Here is a 26,975-nt window from a genome sequence, read left to right on the forward strand (position 1 = left end):
GGGGGAGCAGTCAGCGGCGTGGGGTGCCGAGCGGGGCTGCAGCCGGGCGCGGGAGGCGAGGTCGGGCGGAGCGGTCGGGAGGGGCCGAGGCTGAGCGAGGCCCGCGGGTCCTGGGGCAGGCCCAGGAGACAGGCCGGGCAGCCCCCTGAGGTGAAGGGGCGTGAGTGGCAGGCCCGGGGACACGCCCCTAGGCTCGGGACCTGGCCCCCCCGTGCGCACACGGCCAAGGGGAGCCGGGCTCTGCCCCGCGGGCTTGGGGTAACGGGGTGCAGGGGGCCCAGGCCGGGACGCACGAACGGGGGGTGGGGTAACGGGGTGCAGGGGGCCCAGACCGGGACGCACGAACGGGGGGTGGGGTAACGGGGTGCAGGGGGCCCAGACCGGGACGCACGAACGGGGTGTGGGGTAACGGGGTGCAGGGGGGCCCAGACCGGGACGGACGAACGGGGGGTGGGGTAACGGGGTGCAGGGGGTCCAGGCTGGGACAGACGAGCGGGGGTGGGGTAACGGGGTGCAGGGGGTCCAGGCTGGGACAGACGAGCGGGGGTGGGGTAACGGGGTGCAGGGGGCACAGGCCGGGACGGACTAGCGGGGGTGGGGTAACGGGGTGCAGGGGGCACAGGCCGGGACGGACTAGCAGGGGTGGGGTAACGGGGTGCAGGGGGCACAGGCTGGGATGGACTAGCAGGGGTGGGGTAACGGGGTGCAGGGGGCACAGGCTGGGACAGACGAGCGGGGGTGGGGTAACAGGGTGCAGGGGGCACAGGGTGTGGTGGAGGCACTCCAGTGGGACTTTGTGGTATCTGAGCATTTTGGGTAACAGGGCCAAGAGGATCTGGGCTCATCCCTTTTGGATTCTCCGGCAGGCAGGGTAACAGTCCCCTACTGTGCTGTCGGGGTGGGGGGAGAGGCTGATCAGCAGGGTGGAGAGCTCTGTCTTCTCCCCTCTCGGTGCCTGTGGTGGCCGGTGTCAGGACTGAAGTCCGCTCTATCCATATTGAGGAAGAGGTGGAGCGGGGGCTGCTGGATGCATGACTCCCCCAAAAGAATCAAATCAAGGTCCCTGACTGGTTCAGTGAAGGTGTGTGGGGGCAGATATTCAACATGAACCGGTACCTCCCAGTAGCCCGGCAGCATTTTCTGGCTGTGCTGGCCAGCACCAGTGTGGTGGTGAAGTCCATCTGTGCCGCTGTCATCCTGCTCTACCTTCTATCCTTTGCTGTGGACACGGTGTTCGGGCTTGGCGTGACTCCTGGTTACCTCTTTCCACCCAACTTTTGGATCTGGACGTTGGCCACACACAGTCTGGTGGAGAAGCATGTCTGGGACGTTGGCGTGAGCCTGGCCACAGTAGTGCTGGCTGGCAGGCTGCTGGAGCCCCTGTGGGGAGCACTGGAGCTCCTGATTTTCTTTGCAGTGGTGAATATCTCAGTTGGGCTTCTGGGAGCCTTTGCCTACTTTCTCACCTACGTGGGGTCATTCAATCTCTTGTACCTGTTTACCGTTCGCATTCACGGCATGCTGGGCTTCCTCGGTGGGGTCTTGGTGGCCCTCAAGCAGACCATGGGTGACAGCACTGTCCTGAAGGTGCCCCAGGTGCGGATGAAAGTGGTCCCTATGCTCTTACTCCTTATCCTGGCTGTTCTGAGGCTGACCACCCTAATTGAAAGCAACCTATTGGCCTCTTATGGCTTTGGGGTCCTCTCCAGCTGGATCTATCTTCGTTTCTACCAGCGGCACAGTAGGGGACGTGGAGACATGTCAGACCACTTTGCCTTTGCCACGTTCTTTCCCGAGATCCTGCAGCCTGTGATTGGTTTGGTGGCCAACTTGGTGCATGGCATCTTGGTGAAGGTAAAAGTTTGCCGGAAAACAGTGAAGCGTTACGATGTCGGTGCTCCTTCATCCATCACCATCAGCCTGCCTGGAACAGACCCGCAGGATGCTGAGAGGAGAAGGTATTGTATGTTCCCTTGAAATATATTGTGTGGTTACAGATCATGAGTTCATGCAGCATACCCAGTGCTAGATACCTACTAAGGGTGAATTGAGATGAGTTTTAATAAGACCACAAAACTGCTTGGTTTCAAATTACTGTGTCTGGGTTTAAATGTTATAAGGATTATTTTTAAAAGGGGAATATTTGAAAATCTGCCCCTCCTTTACTTGCCTCTCACAATATGAATTCAGGGCTCTGTGTTTACCCCCTGACACTGGGGAGCCATCAACTATTGTCTGCACTAGGATTTGTTCCCTGGTGGAGTCCTACTGGTGACAGCAGCAGTGGAGGCCCTGATGTGGGACAGCTGCATTTTAGGGCCTATGTCATCTGGTTCTACGGAGAGCAAATCTACCCCACACACTGTTTAAAAACACTTATGCCTTGTGCACAGTAGCACTCCAACCATTGCTATTGCTAGTAAATCTTCAGCTATGATAACCACAAGAAATTCTGAAGGAGATCCTTGTACAGACAAGGTCTCTTAAGGGGAGTGAAACCCTGAGGTCAGCAGGCAGCAATCCTTTTAGTTCACCTCTTACTACCTATTTCCCCCCTCCTCCCACCCCATCCCAATAAAGGAATTTCCAGGGCAGAGAAAAATAAAACTACCCAAGGAAAGGGACTTTCCATGCATCGAACCAGAACATTCCATCAGCAGTGGAGCCCACTTCAGAAGTGGGAGCCATCTCATCATTCCTTTTTAAGAATTCAAGGGAAGCTGTTGAACCTTCCTTTTTTAAAATATTATCTTTGTTCCTAATACATGGCCTAGATTCTTGCCATTTTAATAATCTAGTCCCTGTGCACATGCTTAACTTCAAGAGCAAGAGTATTCCTGTTGAAATCAGTGGGCCGAAGGTTCATGAGTCTCCACGTGACTGGGGCCTTAATTTGCTCTTTGCCAGTCATGCTAGCTTACTCTTCCTCCCTTTTCCAGTATGAGGAAGAAAATGAGCTGAGTCAGTTTCACCTTTTCTAGTCACTGTCACTTTCTTGATCTGTTGAATCCAGGCAGCTGGTTGGGTTTGAACTCAATGGCAAAATATTTAAAAAGAAAAATTGCAAACACTGTTGTAAATTTTTCATGAACCCTTTTATTCATAGTCAGATTTTGCACACATTCCCTTTAACTTCTCAGTTGACTGTGCAATCTGATCATGTGTTTCATGAGTTTCGCAAGCAAGTGAGGCAAGAAACCTTCACATTTTATTGTCTTCAGTGTAAACATTTCCCTGTATTCAGGTTAGTCCTGTTTGGGGGAGATAGGGCTTGGAATAATGGTAACTGATTCAAGCTTCTGCTAGAGCTAGCCAGGTGGCAGTAACCTGAGCAGCTGCCACATCTGCATAGCTGCCCAGTTAGTAATTTCCTACAGGCTGTTCAGGAAAGATTGGCTTAAATAAGTCTCAAGCCCCAGCTTGGAGCATTCAATGTGAAATGGAGCTAAGAATCTGCTGAAAAAAGTTGCCAGCTAATCACATTCTTGTTAATGACGGCTCAATGTTATGGGCATTTCTGGGCCCAGCTCTGCTAGGTGCCTTCTGCCGAACTTAGTTGAGAGCATTTGGCTCTCTGCCAGATCAGGCCCTGTAGATAGCTGCCCAGCCTCAGGTGCTTTCCACCTGGCATTCAACTGGATGGCCATTCTTAAAGCAGAAGTTGTCATGTATTGCTTCATGCAGGGGAACAGAGTTTTGTTATATCAGTTGAGGATAAAAGGGAGCTGGCGAAGGGTTAAATTCCCGCCTAAATGCATGGTTTCTTGGTTACAGATGGGCTGTTGGGATTGAGGACAAAAGTGCAGTGGAGAGAGAACCCCTCTGTCCCTCCACATCCCCTCCACTGGCAGGTTAAGTAGGAATGTTCATAGGTAGCCCCTGTCAGAAGGTGGCATCATGTGCCGGGAGGGATTAAAGTGGAGGAACCCTACTAAGAGTACTGGAGATGTGGAGGATCCTGCTAGAGGGGAGGAAAGGAGCTGAAATGAGATTGCATGCCTAGGTGGAGAACGTGGTTAGTGTGGGAAAGCAAATAACTAGAATACAACATGCACTGACAGTTCAGAGGGTTGCTATGTGCCCTCTTCTATGAAACCCCACATTGCACTCCCCGTTTCCACAACAGCTGCCAATGCCAGGTATCCAGAGTGCTATAGGATGCACTGTAGTCAAGGTGTATTCTGGGTAGGCTGATTGCTTTGTTTGGCCTAGCTTTGGGGGACTGAGGGAGGAGCCTCGTCTAGGAAGCCTGGAGGGGAAAAGGAGAGTTTGGCTCCAGTGCAGTTGCTGAACTTACAATAAAAACCATCTGTACATATTTGTTGATGCCCTAGATCTGAGCTTTCTTGGAAATCCAGCCCTTCTGCTGTGGAGGAAAGCTCTTCCCAACTTCATATCACCTTCCTAGCTGCCTGCATTGTTGGCCTAGATTGGGCTTCTGAAATGTCCTACTAGCCAGATCTTTTTTCCTCCTCCTTGGAGCTGGCTGTCAAACTGGCTTCTTGTAGCCCAGTGTTTCTCAAACTGAGGTCACCGCTTGTGTAGGGAAAGCCCCTGGCAGGCTGGGCCAGTTTGTTTACCAGCACCGCGCGACTCCCACTGGCCACAGTTCGCCAGTGCAGGCTAATGGGGGCTGCTGGAAGCGGTGGCCAGTAAGTCCCTCAGCCCGCGCTGCTCTCAGCAGCCCCCATTGGCCCAGAGTAGCAAACCGCGGCCAATGGGAGCCGCGATCGGCCAGACCTGCGGGCGGGGCAGGTAAACAAACGGGCCCGGCCCGCCAGGGGCTTTCCCTACACAAGTGGTGACCCCAGTTTGAGAAACACTGTTGTAGCCCATCCAGAAGTGCTGATGCTATTGCCTCACAATAACTGTGGGCTGAGTTTTAAATGAAAGCTTCGCATTTCAGGGTAGAGGGTTGATCGTGCTCATGTGATGACAGATAGGAGTACACCTGCTCTCTGGCCTTTTAGAATGGCTAACTCTGGAGCAGGTGCGGACCATGTGGGCGCTGCAGCCTCTTCCCTCTGTGGCTTGTTCTGAGCTGCACACTGGGTGTTTTACCCAGAGGGTCAGTTTCCTTGATGTGGGTGTTTTTTCTCTGGAGTCTCCCTCCCTGGTGACATATCGGAGAGAGCATGTGACCAGCCCTTCTGTTAGGGTGAGCCATTGGGAGCCCTAAGGGCCTGCGCAGTAGTTGTATCTGAAATCCTTCAGTCCCTTCCTGGACCCACCCAGGTTGACTCCCACAGAGCCCAGTTTCAATGTGAAGAACTTGCTTTGGCCTTTCTGACTGACATGGGGTGTACAGACAATGGCAGTGAGGACTGCAGATGGCTGCGGGCATGGGCACTATGCAAAGCAGTGAAGAGACTGATGTGAAGAGTCCCTCTGCAGAGGCAGCTCTCTGTCCTAAGTCTGTGATGGGTTTAAGCAGACAGGCAAAGGGCATGGACAGTGGCTTTAAAAACTGGGCAGAATTCTCAGCCAGGCCAGGCCACGGATTTGCAGCTGTGCCAGGTACAAAGTTGTCATTGACATCAGTGGAAGCTGAGTGCCTGTAGTGAGGGTGGAAATAGGCATTCCTGCCCTGCTGGTGTCATGACACCAATATTCTAGTCACATCAGAGAGCATCTGGGTCTGAGCATAATTCACTAAAGCTTCCTAGGAGTAAATTGATTTGTTCAGAGAGGTGCCAGCCGCAGCCCCTGTGCTCTGCCTCCACCCCAGAGGTCTCCCCTGAGGCTTCTCTGAGCTGCCAGTCTTTTCCTAGGACCTGCAAGTCAGTCTTGGGGACCAGGTCTGTAGCTGCCACTGAGCGGGAGGACCTCCTCACAGAACCGCTGCTACACAACCTGCCATTGCTGTGTGCAGGTGATGGAGTCCTCTCTGGTGTGCCAGATGATGGTCCTGACACCACCAGAATCAGAGACCTCCTGGACAACGATCAGAGGGACTGGGTGGACCCCTTGGCCAGCGCATGGGGCTGCCAACCCTGTCTGTCCCCTGTCATGCTCCATGAGATGAGGGCAGCCTAGCCTCCTGCTTCTCTTACTTTCTTCGAGCAGCTCCTGTGGGAGGTCCTCCCCACTCACTCCAGCCCTCCAGAACTCATCCGGCCTCTGCCCCATGAGCCGCCTCAGCTGCCCCTAACACGTTATCCGAGTTGGATGAACGACATCCAGCCAGTTGGTCCACCTCTGAATCAGGCCAAGGGAACATCTGTACATCCTTGTGCTTCATACCATCCACTTACTCACCTTTGGGTTCCACCCTGACACCAAGTGGCAGGGCCTGCTGCCACCTGTTGAGGGTGAGGAACCCCAGTGGGCCAGTCTGTGCTCCACTTTGGTCCCACAGCCCATTGGGGATGTGACTCCTTCACAGTGCCATGAGCACTGGCATGATTCACAAACTCCTCCCCACACCTGTCCTGTTTTTGGGGCGAGGAAGACCTTGGTACATGTGTATGTAGAATGTGTCGGGTTGCAGCCCCTCTTCTGGCTCCTCCAAAACCTCTTACTGAGGTTCTGGTTGCACTTTTCCCTGCACCTCCTGATTCTTGCACACCCCATCCACGTCCCCACAAAGTCATGGGATCTGCTCGTCAGCATCCTCCTGGTGCTAGCTGAGATGACCATCCATCATACCAGAAGAAAGCTGGCTGGTGCGGGGGGGCGGAGAGGAGGGGTGCTCTGCACCCATGGGGCCTATTTCTTGTCCGCTCATATCTCTGCGCAGTGTCCACTGGTTCCTGGGATGCCTTTAAAGGGTGGTGGGCACTGTCTGGGATGCTCTACTCCATGTCTCTTCTGGTTCCCTGATTTCCAGCCTTTAATCTCAAGCCCATTCCTGCTTTCTCCTTGGTTGTCCCCAGCAGTCGATTATAGCCTGGACCTAGTGCTTCCTCTCCTGTAATTGAGGGGGCAGGCCTTTAGTTATGGGTGGGCCTAGATCCGCCTGGCCCCTGCTCTGCCTCAGAAAAGGTGGGACAGTTTGCTTTCCATTAAACCAGCTCTGAGACAGCAATAACACTGGCGCATGTTGCTGGTTCGAGCGCTTCCTCTTCCTCCAGCCGACCCAGGTTCCAAGTGCTCTCTCATTCGCTGGCGTCTTTCAGGTGAGTCCTTTTGAGACGGTGAGGTGATGTGGGATCTGGAACAGACATAGGCCCTTGGCAGTTATCACAAACCTGCTAAGTTCCGTCTAGTCCCTCCTTGTCCCAGGAACACATGTGGAGTTGTTCCCTTTGGATGCACACACCAGGGTAAGTTTTAAAGCAACTTTAGTGATGGTGAAACCAGCCAGCTCAAGAGCCCAGAGACTCGACCCACAGAAATGGGGATCTGATGAGGAGCAGTGCAAACTCCCCAGCCCCAATTACCTTGTCAGTATGCCTCAGCCCTGTCTCAGAGGGAACTCGCCTCTAGAGATGAGACAATTGTTTCCTCCCTCCCTTCTATCCAGTGAGTAAATTTGGCAGGCTCTTGAACTACTGCTGGGCAGTGAACAGAAATGACTCAGAGCTGGAATGTCTCTCATTCCTCCGGCTGCATCTTGCACACACAGCATAATTTCCCAGTAGACAATGAGTGCTCCTATATAATGTGGCACGGCAAATGTGAGTCAATGGCCAGTGCAAATTCAGAGCAGACTCTCTGCAAGGAGCTTGCAGTGAGGGTTGCATTGTAATCCATTACTGATGTGGAAAACAAATGTCCTTGTTTTTATGTAGAATAGATAAAGCACCTATTTGGCTCAATATATCTTAACCTTTCTGCTCTGGCTTCCTGTTGCAGTGAGGGTTAAATTACTTCTGAGACATGGGGTGGGACAGGACAGGCCTTTGTCTTGGGTCCTTGTTCCTGCCTTTCCCTCTCCTTGCTTCTCTGCACTGTCTCACCACTCCCTTCTTGTTTTTGTGGGTGGTGTTGGAATTATTAATTTTTGCACAGGGTATTAGTATGACACTAATTTAATCATAAATTCCTTTGTTAAATCCAAAGGCCAAATAGTGTTTATACAATTGCTTTGAACATGCCTAAAAGCCTAAATAATCAATTTATTACACCCAATATAGTAACAACACATAAGCATTTGATCAACATACTTACACTCAATGGGCTAAACCCAGGCATGCTTAGACCCATATTGGTCTGCTGCAACATATAACATCTGCATGACTCAATGAATCCTTTAAGAGTTTACTTTTTCTGCCTTTCAACAAACAAGTGATGTCATTGCCAGCTAAAAAACAGTTGGAGACAGTTTACCCTTATTTCCAATCTTAATCCAGATAATATTTACAATCCTCAAGGCCTTTCCTCCCCTCCCTCTTGCTGACTAACAGTTTTTCAGTGCACCGGAGCTCACATAAGCTTTAACACTGGTGTGAAGGGTGAGAAGGGCAATGTTGGCTCATTTTAAGACATAGTCTCTCTGTTTTATTTAAAATCATCCACAGTCACCTGTATGGGTCAGAGGCTGCCTTTTTAGAAACTTCCCCTTATCTCATCAGTTAGTCTTTGAACCAGATGTCCTCCCCACTTCATTCCCTCTAGCCTTATGACTCATTTCGAGGTATTCCTTCTACTTGCTAGTCAGTCTCTTTACAATACAAATATATTTTGTTAATCAAATTTTAAACTAATCTGCATTTTTATATTTATCCAGCAGTGGTATCTCCTAGCCTACCTTTACTCCTTCCCCTTCAAAGACCCTTTCTCCCAACTGGGGGCAGCTAGATGGGAGTGTTGCCTGACATAGCACTTCCCCACCCCTAGGCAATGATTGAACTGTGTCAGTAGCTCTCCCAGCCTCTTCTGGCCCAAAGAACAAGAAACCCACTGGCCAATGTGTGCTGCACCCTCTGACCTGTCAGTCTCCTCCACCTCCTTTTTCTCCCTTCCACTTCAGTCTCTTACCTCTCTCTGCCCCAGGATGAAGCCTGTGTCCCTCCTACTCTAGTGGTTCCCCAGTGGCAGCAGGAGTAAAACTGACAAGGATGGTGCCAGTTTCACTCCACAGTTGCATTTCCTGCCAGCATGCTTGGGGGAAGCCATTTGTGTAGGAACAGCCCAGGGGAGATTCTCCCAGGAGAGGATGGACATTGGTTAACACAGGGCAGATGGGGGCACAGAATGCCCCCAGGCCTGCACCAAATGTAATCTCCTGGCGTTTTGGCATGCATATATTCCACAAACACTCCCACACTCTTCAGAATTTCCCTTCAGAAGGGTGGGGGCTTGACCTCAGCTGATGAGCAGACATTAATCCTAGAAAAGAGGGGGGGATTTATTCAAGGGATAATGTTAGCAGCAGAAGAGTAACAGAGGCACTGAACAGTGCCCCTCAGTGATCTAATGCTACAGCCAGGCTGAGGGATTCGGTAAGCTGCTTCTGTGGTTAGCATCTTGTCTGTTTCTCTGCCAGCACCATATTTCAAATGATGTGATACCCACAAGGAAGGGAAGCTGCAGTTTGGTCCTGCTGCCTTCTAGGACTCCAGCAGTGTCTGTTTGGGGGCAGAAGTTAGGTGAAAGGACCAGGGAGGAAGTGACTTACTCTCCAGTAAGTCAGATTGTTCAAATACACATCTTAGGAGCTACTTTGAGCTCCCAGTGAGGACCTAGGGGCCCTAATTCAGAGGCCAGGGTTAGAAATCTGTGTCCTTTGTCTCTGAAGATTTCAGTGTAGTGTGTGGAAGAGAATGTTCTCTCTTCCGTGTTCAGACTGGCTGAAATCCTTCTGTTGCCTAAACTGGATCACAGAATCGCTGCTCAGTCCCTATTAGTATTTATTCTATTGCAGTAGTGCCCACAAGTCTCAGTCAGGATCAGGGCCCTGTAGGTGCTATTCAGACACATAGTAAAAGATGCTCTCTGCCCCAGAGACCTTACAATCTCATGGGTCTCATATCAATGCTGCATTCGCAAGGGATACGCCTTAAGTGCAACTGACTGTACTTGGGGAGGGCAGCAGGAAGAGGGTCTTGGTTCAGATGCTGTCCTGACTGAAGCCAAGATCCTGAAAGATTCTGTCCCTTGGGAGACCCTCCCAAGTCCCATTCATCGGTGTTTTCACCAAATGTGGCTCTTGGTGTTGATGGCCTAATCTGGTGGGTTGCTGCGTTTCAGGAGACCCTGATCTGTTCAGATCTTAGCAAGGTTACCCAAGACATAGCCACAGGAGAGTCTGTGCTTATTGGTGGCTAGATGTGGGGAGCAACCAGAGGTGAAAGTAAGCCAGTCCAGTCTGGTATGGCATACCGGCAAGAGTCAGTACACCGTGCCAGACTGGACCGGCTTCCGCGGTGGTGATTTAAAGGGCCCCGAGTCCTTTAAATCCCTGCCAAAGCTCCAGCAGCCGGGTTCCTGCAGTGATTTAAAGGGCACGGAGCTCTGCAGCAGCCGGAGGCCTGGGCCCTTTAATTCGCCCCTGAGCCCTGGGGCTCCCTGCCACCTCTGCAGCTGGTAGCTCTGGGGTAGTTTAAAGGCCCTGGGGCTCCCAGCCACAGCTGGAGCCCAGGGCCTTTAAATCTTGAAAGGCCCCGCCTCTTATGATTGAGGCCATGCCCCCGTTCAGCACTCTGGCATACCAGTAAGTCCTTTAAGTTACTTTCACTCCTGGGAGTACCTGCAGGAGCTCTGCATTTCCCTAGCACTTAGGCCTCTGCACTGTGAAATTCCCCTGTAAGGAGTGCCCACCAAGGAGGACTGTGTTGGTGCATTCACTACTGCCCATAGCATCTCCCAGGCAAGAGTAGTCAAGTGAAACTGACACACAAACCCTACTGCCTCTGCTGGAAATAGGCAATGTGCGGGAAGTGCAGAGACACGTCCTTAACTCTTTGCTGCTGCTGAGGGTGCTCTGCCATGGGGAGATGAGCAGAGGGGGCTAGACTAAACCATAAAGCTGTCGCAGACTGGGAGAAGCAGCAGCCAGAATAAACGGGAGATACATCTGAGTCGAGAGGGATGGAGAGCTGTATGCAGGTTTGGTGGAGAGAGTTACGAGCCAGCAGGAGGTAGGAGCACCAAGGATGGTAACTGATGTATGGGGAACAGTAGCCACTCAGAGATTGAACCAGAGGAAGTGGGGTAGAAATGCAGCAAAAGGAGAGCGGGCAGGAATCTGAGCAGGGTTATTGTATTAGAGTTCTTTTGCTCCCACCCTAGTGGTTATTTGGGCTGGACGGATGGTCGATAGAAGCACTGGAAGATGTCCCTCGCCCCCCCAAATACCCATGAAGTGCCCAGCATGCTGTAACACATGCCTTGTCCCTTCTCCCTGGGAGTGCCTGAAGCTGATCCTGCACTAACCCTGCATGTCCATGCTTGTCCTACAGACAACTTGCCCTGAAGGCACTGAATGAGCGGTTGAAACGCGTGGAGGACCAGTCAGCGTGGCCCAGCATGGAGGACGATGAGGATGAGGGAGGTCCCAAGGCGGACAGCCCGCTGCTCCCTGAGAAGAGCCAAAGCAGCCGGGATGCCAATGCTGCAGGGAAAGGAGCCAGCCAGGAGTCCAGCCTCATCACCTTTGAGGATGCCCCCCCTCAGCTGTGACCTGTGAACACACCACCTCCCCTATCAGAATGATCCCTTCTATCTTCTCTCAGTCCTGTCTGCTCCCCAGTAATGCTGTCTGCAGGGAGCAAGGGGACACCTCCAGCAATCTCAAGAGGAGAGGGCTACCTCATTCCAGCATTTAATAGCCACAGTCAGCTGATGCCATGTCTCTAGACTGTCTCTGGGTGGTGACCGTTAGCCAATGCTGGCTTCTTGGAAGGGCTCTCTCCTGCTGGGGCTCTGGTTCTCATTTGCTTTCTTCAGTGGTGATGTGAGGTTCCTCAAAGACACTAAGCAGGGCTGGGCGCCAACCACCAAGGGGGGGTGGACTCACGTGTGTCTCTTCAGCACAGGACATGGACTAGTCTGTCCAGAGAGGCCTTACGCTGGTCGCCTCTGCCAGTAGCCACCACTGGGGCTAGCTGACTGTGTACGCCTCAGTGGTGGCCATGGCACTGTCTGGGCGGAGGCACTGGACTCATCCGGCCTCAGGATTTGTCCTGTGCGTGGTTGGTCAGGTCCCAGTTTTGAAGCCTGTGTGCTAGACCACTAGATGACCCTCACAGCATCCCAGAGGGCAAACTCAGCAAGTGATACAGCACTTTCTCTCTCTTACTTTTGTGGTGGTGGTTGTTAAAAAGTACCCTGCAGCTTCCTTTTTCCCTTTCAAAGTTAGTTTTGTTACTGATCTGAGGAGCAGGAAGTTTTTCTTAATCCCTTTGCTATATTAACCCTTTCCCCTCTGGCCCCGATTATCTGGCAAGAACTGACTACAATAAATTCGTGAGTTGGGAATTTGCCATGATCATTAGATAAGCCTCTTTAGCTACAAAGTAATTGCTTAATACCGCCCCCTTGCTGCAGCTGCCTACTTTGAATTATTGACTGGAAAGTCTGGGGCCACAGAGCTTTGAGCCTAGTCCATGGACATACATCAACCCTAGTCTTTCTGTGGGTGTCCTAGAGGGGTTTAATTTTATTTGTGTTATTGCTACTTTGGTTTTTCTCTAATTTCTTTTGCAGTGATTTAAATTGTAACACAGCCTCTGCACTGAGTAGGACCTGCGCATTCACTGCTGCTTGGATGAATCATCTGTGCATTGATTCTTTGTCAGATGGCAAATCTGTTTTATGGTGGGGCTCTTGACAATTCTTTCAACATCTGCTTTTTCCCCTCCCTTTGATTAAAATGTTGGTTTCCTCTCTCCTTTTCCCCTCCTCTGTGCTGATGGGATTTTTTGGAGAGGGGTTGTGGGGGCTTCTCTGGAAAAGCTTTCCTTGAGAACCAGCCCCCCAAGACTATACCACTCTAGCTTGTGTACTTCCCTGGGAGGCAGCTACCAAATTGAGGAGTGTGCGTGTGTGATGACTTTTTTTCTTAAAAGGGCCACACAAGAAGGTTTTGTCAACCGAGAAATAAACATACGGGAATTTCAGTATCAATAAACAATTATTTCAAAGAGTGCCTCTCACTTTAGTTTGTATATCACCCAAAGCCCAGGTCCTGTTTGGAAGGTCACCCTTCCATTTCATTTTATTTCCCTTATCCGCTCTGATCCCTACATCAGCAGTAAGTCCGAGTCCCATCCTAATGTGTGACAAAGCTTTCAAGCTGTATGTTTTTCTGAGCCATTGATGTTCCCTCTGTTTAAGAGCAGCTCTCTCTTTAGTCTAGATGGCTGCTAGAGCACAGGACACGAGACTGGCTCTGCCAAGACCAGAGCTGGGGGCGAGGGCTCCTGGGGTTTGGTTGGCATTGGTAGCAGAAGAATTTGGGGGCTGGGCTCTTATCCCTAGCAAGCCATGCTCAATCCTAACTCAGTCCCTTGAGAAACTAATTCAGTGGGTCTCATCTTAATCCCCCATTTAGTCACATGATGGTTTCCACTCTGAGAGAGTGATGGGGGCGTAGCATGTGAGGGTGTGATGAGAGGTAGGGGTTCAGGTTGGAATAACTGGAAATCTTGTGGGTTAGGTGTGACGAAGTGGGGGATTTTTTTGATTCCCCTCCTCCCCCGCAATGGTTTGCATGCCGACGGGTGGGACCTCTGGGTGTTACTGGTTTAATGAGGTTATGGCAGAGGGACTTCGTTATTATAGAGGGCCAGCAATGGAACTTGGGACCCCAACCAAAGCCTGGGAGAATGGATACCCCACCAGTGGTGACCAGGAGGCCCAGCTCAGGAGACTCAGCCAGTTCTGGCCAGTGGGAGTACAATGGGCTGCGGAGAGAGTGGACCTCGGTGACCTGACCAGCCAGTGGGGAACAAAGGACGGATGAGAGGAGAGGAGGTCCAGGCGACCCTGTTTACCTGGATAGAAGACGAAGGACAGAGATGGCTTGGGGGCAGGTGGTACTGGATGACCAGCTAGAAAGCAGAGAGCTTGGGACTGGGGAGACCAGCCAGAGCCCACCTGGATGCAGGGGAGACTTAGATGTACTGTGCTGAGGGAGGCCAGCCCTGAGGGTCCTGAGAGTTTCCTATGCTATGTTCAGATGCTCAAAAAACCCTCTTGTTTTACACTGACTGAAAGTCACTCCAGTCTAGAGAACAGGGTTGCATTATTCCCTCTGGGAGTGGAGGCCCTGGGGGTCCAGAGTGAGTGGACTCCCTGAGGGGGCCAATGGTGAGAGACAGGTGTGCTAAGGCTCAGAGAGGTGTGGTTCCAGGAGGCAGAGGGCCTTAACCCTTGAGAGAGAGTGAACCCTCGAGAAGGACTGTCACACTGAATGGGGGTCCCCTCAGGGACCGTATGGGCCAAGAGCGGGCACATCCTGAGAGTCCATGACAACATGGTAGCAGAGGATGGTTTGTGGATGCACCCTGTAGACAGCTGGCTGTGAGTGCAGGCCCTTTGCAGTGAGTGGCTGCCAGTGATAAAACAAGGGAATTGAAGGAATCAGTGTGGAAATGGCCTATACCAAGCTCTGTAAGAGAGACCTGGCACATCTGTGCAGGGGGGGAGGGCTGAGCATGGGGAGGCTCACTAAGGAGCAGCTGATGGCTTAGCTTATAGAGAATGACCAGTCTGAGGAACAGGCTCCAGGTTCCAGGGGGGCTCCCGGGATGCCTGGAGAGCTGGGGAGTAGCTGTGGGGGCAGTCCGTGTAGCAGCCAGGAGTCCAGCTCCCCAGTCAGGTTTCTCCCTGGAGGAGCTGCGGAGGCTGGAGCTGAAAGCGAAGAAGCGGAGGCTGGCGAACTGTGCAGAACAGCAAAAGCATGAATTGGAGTTAGAGAGGCAGGCCAAGAGGGCTTGCCAGGGGGTAAGTGGGGAAGGGCCCCAAGACGTCAGTTCTGGGGGGAATCTAGACACCACACTGCTGCCCCAGTTTAAAGAGAGGGGATATTGAGGCCTATCTTACAGCCTTTGAGAAGGCCTGTGATCTGTACCAGATTGACTCCTCAGACAGGCTAACCCCCCCTGCTGGATCTGAAGGCCATAGAGGCATTCAGCCAAATGGATGGTATTGAGAGGGGGGGCTATGACCTGTTCAAACAGGCTTTGCTGCTGCAGCTTCAACTGACCCCTGAGGCGTACAGGAAACTATTCCAGGGTGTACGCAAGACCTTGGGTGTCACTTACAAGGAGATAGTCCCCCAGCAGGCTGGCAATCTCTGCAAGTGGGAGAAGGGCACAGGGGCCACTACCGCAAAGGCCGTGTATAACCTGGTGGGGTTGTAGCAGCTGTTTGACATTTGCCCTCCAGACCTTAAGATGTGGTTAGTGGACCGGAAGCCTAAAGATCTGCACAGTGCAGGGGCACTGGTGGATGAGTTTGTGGACAGCAGATCAGGGGAGGAGGGAGACCCACATCGGGGAGACAGAAGGAGAGTCACCCAGAGACCTCTCAAAGGCAGGGCTTCAGTTCCAGAGCACCCATACTCAATCCTCCGGGTGAGTGTGGGACAGGTCCCAGGGGACAATGGGTACAAGGAGCATCCAGGGGTTCTGGGACATGGGTGCAGAGGTGACACTGGCGTGGCCTGAGGTGGTGGACCCAGACCAGCTAGTGCCCAAAACATACATGACCCTGAGGGGAGTGTTTGGGCCCCCCCGTCACGGTGCCTGTAGCGAAGATACACCTGAAATGAGGGGGCTAAGGAGGGATCCAAAGAGTTTGGGATGCTTGATCACCTGCCTATCAAGGTGCTAATGGGTAATTATTTGGAGGACTGGCTGGATGGCACTTGGAGTGCCCTGGTCCTTACCTGGAGCCAGAGCCAGCGAGGGATACAGGACCTCCTGAAGGAGGGGACTGAAGCGCCAAGGGTAGGGCTTGACAGGGCTGGGCCAGAGCCTCTGTCCCAAGGTGGGGAAACTGAGGCATGGCCATCCGGGCTGTACCCTCAAACCCAGCAGCTGAATTCCAGACAGAGATGCAGTAGGATCCTTCCTTAGAGAAGCTGAGGGCCCTTGCTGGCCACAGTGGTGCAGGATTCCAGGGGGAGGACTACCAGCAGAGATTCCTATGGGAGAAGGGATTCTTGTACTGGGAAAGGCTGGTTCAGGGCAAACTGAACCTTGGAAGGCCAGGAGGCAGTTGGTGCTCCCCCAAAGGTACCACCGCAGACTATTGTACTTGGCCTACGATATTCCCCTTTTGGGGCATCCAGTGCACCAGGCAGAGGCTGCTGCACAACTTTTACTGGCCTGGGGTCTTTGACACGGTCCAACAGTGTTGCAGGTCCTGTGACTCCTGCCAGAGGGTGGGGAAGGCCTGGGATAAGTGTAAAGCAGCTCTGAGACCCTTGCCTATCATAGAGGAGCCTTTCCAGAGGTGGCTATGGACATGGTGTGGCCCCTCAGCAGGGCAACCTGATCAGGGAAGAAATACATTCTGCTGGTGGTGGATTTCACTATGCGCTATCCTGAGGCAGTGGCCTTGTCGTCGATAGAGGCAGGGACCGTGGCAGATGCACTGCTGACCATTTTCAACAGAGGGGGATTCCTCAAGGAGGTCCTTACAGACCAGGGGTCCAACTTCATGTCAACCCTGCTCCAGTGCTTGTGGGAGAAGTGTGGGGTCCAATACACCTGAGCCTCGGTGCATCACCCTCAGTCCAATGCGCTGGTGGAGAGATTCAATGGGACTTTAAAGATGATGCTGAAAACCTTTACAGACCAGCACCTGCAGGACTGGGACAAGTATTTCCTGTACCTGCTGTTTGCATACAGGGAAGTGCCCCAGGAATTCACAAGATTTCCCCATTCAAGTTGCTGTATGGGAGGAGAGTGAGGGGACCCCTAGATTTGATGAGGGATGAGTGGGAGGGGAAGGCCTTGCCCAATGGAGAATCCGTGGTGGACTATGTAATGACCTTCTGGGAAAAGGTTGCTGAGCTCATGGGCTTGGCCAGGGGAAACCTAGTCAGGGCCCAAGGGAAGCAGAAGGTCTGGTGCGACTGCTCAGCACATGCCCACTCCTATGCTACTGGGGACCAGATGATGCTTCTCATCCCCGTGAGGAAGAACAAGCTGTTTGAGGTAAAGCAGATCTTTAATATACTCAATCTTGATTTAAAAATTGTCAGTGTTGGGGAATCCACCACAACCCTTGCTCAGATGTGAAATGCTGGGCTGATGATCCCCAGAGCCCTGGTTCACTGCACTGCAGCTAATGGCTTGTGTGAATTAATGCAGCCGACATGAGCAACGTGTGTTAGAAAATCCTGGTGCCCAGAGGGTTAAAATGCTGCGTTTGATCCCAGATGCATAGAATTAGCTGCCATAGCGCCTACCACCCTCCCATAAACCTGCTAGTCTCTTAATCTACTTGATTAAATGAAGCTAATTTAGATGCAAAATCTGCTTCTCCTTTTTTAATCTTAAAGCATCAGCCACCCTGTTTCCGACCTGGATTCATTTAATCTGAGACAGCAGTGTCTGAGAAGGGGGCACTGAGCCGAGCACTTTTACAATTACTGCAGGGAGCATGAGTTCCACTGCGTTCCTGTGGAAGGTGCTCCAGGACAGCAGATGCAGGCTCAGCCAATAAGTGACTAAGCATGACACAATGACTTCTCCTAGCAGCACCCAGACTTACTGTTGGCAGGTGCCCCAGGTGGCCTGAACTGTTTTTTTTCCTCTTCTGCAGCTGCCAAAAAGACCTAGTGATATTGGCCTGTAGCCTGCAAATGGTAGGAAGAAACTATGCTAAAACACTGAGTGAGATACAGCCTGCTGCATGGTTGTCCCTTCTGTGCTAGCATCTTCATTGGTACGGTCCATGTCTCTCTGCTGCCTGCTTCCTTCCCCTCAGCTGCTTAGGGGTAGGATCCCTAGGCAAAGGGAGCTGTTCTTACCTTGTGGTGATAAATGCTCCCTGCTGCATGTTAATGGAGGGATGAAAGCACCCATCAAAGAGGATTCCTCTGTTCTCTCAGCAGGAATTTAGTGGATAACGCGGCAATTAAAACCAAAACAAAGTGGCACAAAGCTGACAAGGCTACAACTGCTTGAAATCTTTAATTAAAAAAACCTCTGACTCCAGCTTAATGTTCCTTGAGCAGGCCCTGCTCCCACTTCCCCTGCCCCCGAGGGAACATGCTGCACCTCAGTAAGAGGACTGAAATGGCAGCTGCAGCTGGATGCAGCTTCCTTGGGCTCCAGCAGGAGTCAAACCCTTTCTGCACCTTTTACAGCCCTGAGGGCTGCAGAGCAGGAGTGGTGGGACCTCCCTGCTAGCGGGGGCGGGGGTCATTTAACCAAGGAGGAGAGCTGCACACACAGCAAAGTGAGTCCCCGGGGCTGCCTCCTGAACCAAGGCTGCTCATACGTAACAGAGAGGAGGGGCACTTCCTTTCTCTCTCTTTAACAGAAGGGAGGTGTCAGTGCAACATTAAGGTGAATGGGCTGCCAGGATCATTCCATGCTCACACAACAGCCAAGGGGAATACTGCACAGCAGCTAATGCAGCAGAGCACCATTAGGAATCCTCACCAGGGCTATTCCAGGCATGAGGAAGGGCCCCTGGATGCTGTGATGGAATCAAGCCCTAGTCTAGCCTCTGTGCCCCAGACTTCTCCCAGAGAAGGGTTGGACCTGGGGAGCCTGGAGGGCCTAACCCAACATTTGTTCTTTTACCCAAGAGGTATAAAACCAGGACTTTCTCCTTATTCTTGAAGCCCAAGTCCTTTACTTCCCACCAGGCACAGAAGGTTCAGGACAACTCATTTCTCCCCTTCCCCAGAAGACAGGCTCTGCCTGTGGGCCATAGCACCATGTGTGCATTATGTTCCCCCTCCCAGTCTCTCAGTGCCCAGGAGGCTGTGGGCACTTTCCCACATAATATAGCTAAAGACACTACAGTACATACCCCAGGACTGTCTCTGCAACCCACAACAAGCCTGCTGCTCTCACTCCCACATACCACAAGGAAGGGGACAGGGGACCTGAGCTTTGCCCAGAAGACTGTCAGAGGAACAGTGGGGAGAGGACGGTGCAGAAACCTCAGGAGCTAGGTTTGATTCCCAGATCTTCCCACTGGCTCCTTGTGAGACCTTGGACAAGTCACTTCCCTCTCTGTTCCTCAGTTTACCCAGCTGTACAATGGGGTGAACAATACTGGCTACTCCATGAGGGGTGTGGGAAGGACTCATTAGCAGCTGCAGAAGTGCTGAGTCCCTGGAGGGCAGGTGATCCAGGAAGCAAGAGCGTATGCCCTCAGCTCTGCAACCTTCCATGGAGAAGGTCCCAGCTTCCCATCCCCTCCAAACGATCTGGGCAATAATTCAGCCCCACAGATCTAAGCTGCTCAAATGGCACACTGAGGAGATCCCTCTCAGCAGCTGGTCCCAGCTGCTACAAGAGAGTATGCAGACTAAGGCCCTTGGCTGGCTCCACTCAGAGTGGCTTTAACGAACAGCCCCAGTCAAAGTGCACAGGGAGGTGCTGAATGGCTCTGCCACTCCTGGAGCTTGGATTTCCAGCCCATGCTCTATCAGGAGATCCAAGCTAAGGTTGCCCAGGGTGAGCCTCACCCACCCAGCACAGCCCTAGCTCAGGCAAGTTGTTCTCCTTAGCTTCACCTGTCTCTAGTTTTGCTCATGGAGATCCTAGACCCCTCTGCTCCAGGGCTGCTCCTTAGTCATCACCCCGCCTTCATTCCCTCAGCCTCAAACCCTTCACCCAGGTGGGCTGAAACAACCATTAATTACCTTTAATTTAGAGAATCTCCACAGGATGCCTGAAAGGCTCCTCTGCCCATGGGAGAAGGTAGCCATGGCCCTTCCCTCCCACCTCCTGTTCACCAGCCTGCACCCTTACACCTTCTCCAAGGCAGACTCCCCAGCCCATGGCAGAGGGGTCAACATTACTCAAGGGTAGAGGGTGCCTGTCCCATCTCTACTACCATGATCTCCTCTGCACTGCAGCACCTCTTTCTGGATTAGGTCTGTGGGCCCGGGGCAGTCCTCCCTGGAGGTTTGCTTGTTGCTAGGAAATACTGATCTTTACTCCTATAAAAGGACGGGGAAGGGAAAATTTGCCAAATCACAAAAGGGATATAACAAGTTCCCCACACTGCGATACAGTCCTGGTGCTTTATCAGTGAGAACATTCTGCACTAGTGTTGAGCCCAACCAGGGGAAGCTGGTCTGAATTCCAGCTTTAATCCTTTCACCGCTGGTTGTACAAAGTCTGAGTGTGGAGTAGTTCACCCAGGGCTCCGCTGATAAGCACCCAGCTGTTCCAGCTACTAGACCTGCATGTGGCTGGGAAACCGTTCAGCACCAAAGCACATATGGGCTAAATTGCTGCTGTCCGTCACACACAATGTCTGATGGTAACTATACCACCGTGCCCAGGGCTGCTAGGCATTCTGGGAAGAGCAATTTCATGGACTGGGCACAATGCTATAGACATTTCCAGTATTAAAAATAGAGCGTTAGTTAGAAAGCTAGCTCCAGAGAGACCCTACACAGGTGACTTCCCTGGTCCAATGCCCCAGGGACTGCGTGGCACCTCGAACATTCCCAGGGAAACTTGGTTTCAGCATGGTACCTCAGGGCTGGATCCTTTTGCGGTAGAGATAAGCATTGCTCACCTGGTTCATGATAACTAGGCTGGTGAGAATGGGGCACAGCACTGATAGGTACCAGGAAAGACCTGTCACTGTGGTGGTAAACCACAAGGAGCACATGGCCAGCATCAAACTGGCACAGCCCAGGAGGTAACCCACCAGCCCCGATGTGGCATGGTAGACCTTCAGCTTGGCCAGCGTCCAGTTCTTCATCAGCTTGGGGTAGAGGAGAGCAACACCACCTATGCACTGCATGCTGGCATAGAGCACGGTCAGCAGGCCTGTCAGGCCATGCCAGGTGACAAAGTGAGCCTTGCCGTTAAGGTACTTGTTGTAGCTGATGATAGCCAGGCCCAGCAGGGCACAGAGGAGGGCCAGCAGCTGCAGGGCCCAGTGGAAGCGGACCTTGGCTTTGCGAGAGAAGGAGCGGAGCAGTGAGCTCTCCGGCGAGAAAACAAGCAGAGCTTCGGTCATCAAGAAGGAGAACTGAGGGGGACAAAGGGAGAAGCTTTGTCATGGACACTACACAGCAGCAGGCAGGCTAGTGCTGGCAGCAGCCACTTTCTCTCCCCAGCCCCCCAAGAAAACTGTCCCCACCCTAAGCATCACATCCTGGAGATGGCCCTTCCAAATAGCCAACCAAGATTTTGGAACAACCAAAGGAATGGTTGCCTCCCTCCTGAGAGGCCCATTCAGGTTTTACACTGAGCCCTACAGTACCAAGAGACAGGGCTTTGGGAGAGTAGCCAGTGCTGTGTGGGCAACCAGAGAAGGATGGTCCAGTGATTAGAGGGCTAGTCTGGGGCTTGGGGACCCCAGTTCAATTCCCTGCTACACCAGGCACTTCCTGTGTGACCTTGGGGGAGGGATAGCTCAGTGGTTTGAGCATTGGCCTGCTAAACCTGGGATTGTGAGTTCAATCCTTGAGGGGGGCATTTGGGGATTGGTCCTGCTTTGAGCAGGGGGTTGGACTAGATGACCTCTTGAGGTCCTTCCAACCCTAATGATTCTATGATTTAGGGCCGTATTTTTAAAATCACCTAACTCCTATTGATTTAAATGGGAGTTAGGTGCCTAAATACCTTTCAGAAATGGTCCTTAGTCTCTCTAGGACTCAGTTCCCCATCTGTCAAGTGGGTATACCACCACCTCCCTCTCTCACAGGGGAGCTGGGAGAGGAAATATATTCATGGCCATCTGGGGCCCAAACAATAAAGTGATAAGCGCCTAAGATACACAGATTCAGTATAGCTGGTCTCCATAGGCTCTGTTACATTCCTCCATGTCATGGCTCTGAACTAGGTGTCTCTCACTAACATGGGATGTAACCCACTGCTTCTGTCACCCCTACAGCTCACATGTGCTATTACCACCAGCCTTTCCAACTGCCCCCTGCAGCAGGTGGCTGCTGAGTGACCCAAAGCGTGCCTGGGAAAGGGCTGCATAAGAAAGAAGAGCTGGCTGAGACATGTAGATTAGTTCTGTTGGTTTTATGAGACCCCCCATCAGAGGCTGCATGCAGATCCTGGCTGCAGAAATGCTAACTAGAGATTGTAACACTGGAATATTTAGGGCAGAAGTTTCATGGATGTTCAGAGTCCTAAGTTCCCGCTAAACCGTACGGCTGTGCAGTAGACTATTAAGTGCTGCGCAGGTGCTCAGGGCTACAGCAAGGAGAAGCGTCCCTCCCTGCTGGCCCCAGCCCAGCCCAGGACCTGCTGCTGCCAGGGGAAAGGTGCCCCTTCCCTGGCTCCAACCCAGCTCTGGACCTGCCATGGCAGGGGCACCTCTTCCCCACAGCCCAGGTGCTGTTGTGGGGAGAGAGAGCTGAGGGGAGTCCTCTCTCCCCACCGTAGCTCCAGGGCAGCCTGCACCCCAAACCCTTCATCTCTGGTCCCACCCCAGAGCCCTCACTCCCCCTGCACCCCAACCATCTGCCCCAGCCTCGAGTTCAGTTCCACACTCTGAATCCCTTGGCCCCACCCCCGCCACATGAATTTTGTTATGTGCACCAATATGAAGCTGATGGGTCACACATCACCTCCATATTGGTGCACATAACAAAATTCATTGTGCACATAACAATTCATTCTGCACATGGGTGGGAAAAATTAGAGGGAACACTGCTCCCATTGGTTACAATTTTTCTCTCCATGCTGGCAAAGAACTTGTGGTTTAGAACTTTCTTGCAGCCATCAGTCTACTGCACCTGGCCAGGTGCCTGGACCAGACTTAGCCCAGTAGCCCTGAACTCCTCAGGAGCCAGGCAGTGGTGCTAAGAGAGGAAGAGAGATGCTTGAAGAACTAAACAGATTTGGTTACAGCCTGGGAGAGATGATACCCAGATGGGAGTGCGAGGACAAGGGGTGGGGAATCAGCTAAGCACTACTGGTGCCTTGTGTTATCATTCAACAGTGCAAAGCAGGTAGACAACTCTGCCATGCTGACTCAGCAACATTTTACACTTGCTACGCACTACGATGACGTGACAAGATGCAGCGCAATGTTGCACTGAGCCCATTGTGAGCAGCCCCCAGCCCTGAGAGGGTGGGGTTACCACTGGCTACTGAAGTCTAGATTACAGGGAAGGCAGGTAACATGGAGCTCTTTTGTCCGACTTACCGCAAGCGACATTAAGAAAGGATGCCAGGAGAACAAGCCTGGAATGAAACAAGAGAGAGGAATGAGCCCTTTCAGACTAGCCATCCGGTGTGCCAAAAACTAACGTATAGCTGAAAGAAAAAAAAAAACCACCACACCCCCTGCTAGAGGAATCACCTCAAAAATCACTCCATGTTTTAACCCACCATTATCACATGCAACCAGCTAAGATCGGATAGTCCAGGGGTCAGGGCGCTAGCTTGGCATTTGGGAAACCTGCCTTTAATTCCCTGCTCTGCCACAGATTTCCTGCATGACCCAGGGCAAGTCACTTTTGCTCTGTGCCTCACCTGGCTGGTGTGGTGCTGTGGGAATAAACACATTAAAGATTGTGAGGCACTCAGGTACTACAGCAGTGGAGGCCATACAAGTGTCTTAGCTAGACACATTATAACTGAAAGTGATTGGAAAGAAACACACTGTGTTTTCAGTTTGTTTACTTCCTTTGACAGCACTTTGTGTCTCGTTACTTTCACCCATTTGGGTGGTTTTTTCCACCCAGGGAACCACACTGTGAAATGTGACCAAACCTGCAAAAACAGGCAGTGGGGGACCCACGGGCATATGGCGATTATTTTAAGCTCTTTATTTCAAGTTGACAGCGCAATAGTTGTCAGCAAAACTGTTATGGTTGAGGGAAGCCAGCAGGGTGATCCACTTGTGTGCTATGAACCTCTTCAGTCATCACTCCACATTATAAAAATACCAAGAGAAGGAGTAGGAGTCTGTGATTGCAAAAGGCCTAGCGATGGGTAGCTGGGAATGCAGCAGACCATGAGAGAGGTGCATTGGCAGAGTGGGAGCCCCAGGACTAGAATAGCAGGAGCATTAGGTAGGATGCTGCAGGTCAGGATTAATGTGCATTGACAGAGAAGGGCAGGACTCAAATAGTCACAGGGTGGCAGAGGTCCCTGGGGAATTTACATAAGGCCTGTATGCATCCTCTGGTATTAGCCAGCCCATCACTTTCAGAAGCACTAAAATCGATCCCATAGTTTGTTTAATCATGGATGCTGTCCAGTAGCTCTGCCCCCCACTGGCTTCTACTTACTTGACCCAGGTCTGGCCAGTACGGCCACAAAGATGGTGAAACCAAGTGAGACAAGGTGGGCAGCGATGCCGGAGACAGCTCGCAAGGAGCGGTAGATCCGTGACTCTGTCTCGATGGTCAGAGCCATTGTGATATAAGCCTGTCTTCTGCCCCACAGCAGCAGCGCTTACACCATTTAACTCCCACTAGCTACACAGGCTGTCTAGCAGGCATCAGCTTCCCCAAGACATCCAAGCAAGGGAGAGATCCAGCAAGGAAGCACCGCAGACTGTTTCTGGCTTAAAGCGAGAAATCCTTCTGCTGTCCTTCCTAGACATCCATGGATTATCTAGAAAGCAGGAAAATGAGAAAAATAAAGTTAAGTCCCAAACAACAACGAGGGATGGAAATTATCGTTATACATCAGAAGGCTCACACAAGATCTCACCAGTGAATCTGAAGGACGAGACTCCTTAAGTTTGCCAAGGCAGTTTATAAACTGCAGATACTGGTTGCTTGTTCACTCCCTCATAGGCAATGGCAAGTGTTCAGCCCTCTAGCAGGGTGGGGCAGGTCTTTCCATATTATTGGAAAAATGTCAAGTGTGCCGCTGAAAGAAATATGCATCAGCAACAAAACAATCAGGAGGGCACATGCTGAACAGCTCAGCCTGGAAGGAGCTTGAGGGACCAACTTTAAAAGCATCAAACTTTGTCACTGGACTGTTGATAGACAAGAGAGAATGGCTTGACTTAGGGGGATGTTATCACAATTCTGTGGGAATCAGCTAATTGAACATGTAGCATCACAAGGAACACACGGCCCTTTGTTCCAAAAATTCAGATGAGATCAAGAGGAGTGTGATAAGTAGAAGAAATTGATACACCTAGCTGAAGCAGATTGGATCTATTTCATCAACAGAGGAAGAATAATGGAGACGAAGACACAAGCCGATATATTATACCACTGCAAGGTAATTATGGTACGATCACATTTCAGTCTATTGAACACAGATACAGTGGCAGTGTGCATTTAGAATATGCAAAGTGTAAATCATTCCAGAAAGGAGTTTATAATACACAGGTCATCTCACCCACTGCCGTGTGGGCTTGGTGCTCCTCCCACTGGATCAGCAAAGAAAGCAAACTCGGCTTCAAAGCACATTTAGACTCTGAAAAATGAGTATCATCATGACATTCCATATTCAGTTCTCATCCAAGACAGCAGATGGAGGAAGCTGTGTTTACAAGCCAAAAAGATGACTTTTCTGTCAGTGCTACAATTTCTATCTAGAATCTGAAAACCCGCTGGGTTTCTCTTTCCTGCCTCTTACATCCTCTCAGTGAAACATTCTGCAGCTAGTTTCAGCTAATGCTGCAGAAGGCTCCTTTTCCTGAAGTCCTGAAGATGGGGCTGTAAAGTCAGCAGTGTGACTCCAAAATGCACATGGAGCAGATCCTGAAGTCAGAGTAGGATCAGACCCAGCTGGGACAAGAAAGGGCCATTATTTTTGTGACACTAGATGAACAGATCTCAAATAACTGCAAGGGCACGAGGCATGTTGAGGCCCACACGCTATGTGCCAGGGAGCACTAGGGTTAAGATGACACAGGTTCACAGCCTCTGCCTCCTCTGCAAACCCATCCCTAGGCACGGTTTAGCCACAGGTTGAGTGGAACAGGGAGAACGCTGCAGAGCCGAGTGGAAGGAAATCTGAAGCCTCTCACTGACCAAACCTTTCCTCAAGCCACCTGCCCCCGAGGGGACCTGGCAACGGGACCAGAGAGCCAGTTCAGGGACCTGCTCTGTACCGGGAGAGCGGCCATGTCAGCGTCACCTTACGGGGCATGATAGCAGGACAACCAGCACCTGCGTGGCGGGAAGCAGCAAAGAGTCCGGGCATAACACTCACCAGGTCACCGTGCTCCTCACCAGCCCCCCACGGGCCTCACGGCATTGCTGGCAGGCACGACTACTGGGAGGTTTGCATGCCCCCAAACCCCACTCACCATGGGGCTCGGGGAGCCCAGCTCCCCCCCGAGGGGGAGGGGCTCAGCGCAGCGGGGGGGGGTCCCCGGTTCCCCCCCGAGGAGGAGGGGCTCAGCGCAGCGGGGGGGGGTCCCCGGTTCCCCCCCGAGGAGGAGGGGCTCAGCGCAGCGGGGGGGGTCCCCGGTTCCCCCCCGAGGGGGAGGGGCTCAGCGCAGCGGGGGGGGGTCCCCGGTTCCCCCCCGAGGGGGAGGGGCTCAGCGCAGCGGGGGGGGTCCCCGGTTCCCCCCCGAGGGGGAGGGGCTCAGCGCAGCGGGGGGGGTCCCCGGTTCCCCCCCGAGGGGGAGGGGCTCAGCGCAGCGGGGGAGGGTCCCCGGTTCCCCCCCGAGGGGGAGGGGCTCAGCGCAGCGGAAGGGGTCCCGTGGCTCCCTGGGCTCTGAGTGCGGGCTGCGCGGGGGTAGCCTCACCTGATCCTGGATCACTAGCATCTCCTAGAACCCAGAGACAAGCCGGAAAAACAACCCCCGCCTTCTGATTGGGTGGGATCCGCTGTCCTTCGTTATAGTCACCCTCCTGCTAGAGCCTCTGAGTGGCTGAACTTTGTTGTCTATCATCTGTAAGACCCACCCCTCCCTAGCTCACGGCCTCTTAGCCTTCATGCTCCAGGAACACGTGACAAAAGGCGGGGCGCTGTAGCCCTATCCGGGCG

General features: G+C 52.3%; 2 protein-coding genes across 6 annotated transcripts; one reads left to right on the forward strand and one right to left on the reverse strand.

The window, feature by feature from the left end:
* Positions 1-479: 479 nt before the first annotated feature.
* On the forward strand, positions 480-13,028 carry TMEM115 (transmembrane protein 115). Of its 4 annotated transcripts, XM_050958732.1 has the most exons (3): positions 480-1,958; positions 7,014-7,118; positions 11,346-13,028. In XM_050958732.1, exons 1-3 carry the CDS (start codon positions 1,105-1,107, stop codon positions 11,563-11,565), a joined length of 1,179 nt encoding a protein of 392 aa, XP_050814689.1. In that variant the 5' UTR covers positions 480-1,104; the 3' UTR covers positions 11,566-13,028. The 4 variants fall into 4 exon arrangements, with proteins under 4 accessions (XP_050814689.1, XP_050814692.1, XP_050814693.1 ...); XM_050958735.1 differs by lacking the exons at positions 7,014-7,118; positions 11,346-13,028 and adding an exon at positions 6,876-7,007 and having other exon boundaries at positions 481-1,958; XM_050958736.1 differs by lacking the exons at positions 7,014-7,118; positions 11,346-13,028 and adding an exon at positions 6,879-7,007 and having other exon boundaries at positions 481-1,958.
* Positions 13,029-18,018: 4,990 nt separating this feature from the next.
* Positions 18,019-26,832, reverse strand: LOC127053657 (transmembrane reductase CYB561D2). Of its 2 annotated transcripts, none has more exons than XM_050958744.1 (4): positions 26,734-26,832; positions 24,302-24,629; positions 23,212-23,249; positions 18,019-21,075 (listed from the first exon to the last, which is right to left on the reverse strand). In XM_050958744.1, exons 2-4 carry the CDS (start codon positions 24,426-24,428, stop codon positions 20,572-20,574), a joined length of 669 nt encoding a protein of 222 aa, XP_050814701.1. In that variant the 5' UTR covers positions 24,429-24,629; positions 26,734-26,832; the 3' UTR covers positions 18,019-20,571. The 2 variants fall into 2 exon arrangements, with proteins under 2 accessions (XP_050814701.1, XP_050814702.1); XM_050958745.1 differs by lacking the exon at positions 26,734-26,832 and adding an exon at positions 26,193-26,284.
* Between the last annotated feature and the right edge of the window lie 143 nt (positions 26,833-26,975).

Source organism: Gopherus flavomarginatus, chromosome 6 (genome assembly GCF_025201925.1).
Source record: "Gopherus flavomarginatus isolate rGopFla2 chromosome 6, rGopFla2.mat.asm, whole genome shotgun sequence".
NCBI classification, from domain to species: domain Eukaryota; kingdom Metazoa; phylum Chordata; order Testudines; family Testudinidae; genus Gopherus; species Gopherus flavomarginatus.

Coding starts and splice junctions, on each gene's coding strand:
- LOC127053657 (XM_050958744.1), bottom strand. CDS start 24,428: ATGGCTCTGACCATCGAGACAGAGTCACGGATCTACCGCTCCTTGCGA. Junction 23,250..24,301: donor ACTGGCCAGACCTGGGTCAA/GTAAGTAGAAGC, acceptor GTTTCATTCCAG/GCTTGTTCTCCTGGCATCCT. Junction 21,076..23,211: donor CTTTCTTAATGTCGCTTGCG/GTAAGTCGGACA, acceptor TGTCCCCCTCAG/TTCTCCTTCTTGATGACCGA.
- TMEM115 (XM_050958732.1), top strand. CDS start 1,105: ATGAACCGGTACCTCCCAGTAGCCCGGCAGCATTTTCTGGCTGTGCTG. Junction 1,959..7,013: donor CAGGATGCTGAGAGGAGAAG/GTATTGTATGTT, acceptor CCATTAAACCAG/CTCTGAGACAGCAATAACAC. Junction 7,119..11,345: donor CATTCGCTGGCGTCTTTCAG/GTGAGTCCTTTT, acceptor CTTGTCCTACAG/ACAACTTGCCCTGAAGGCAC.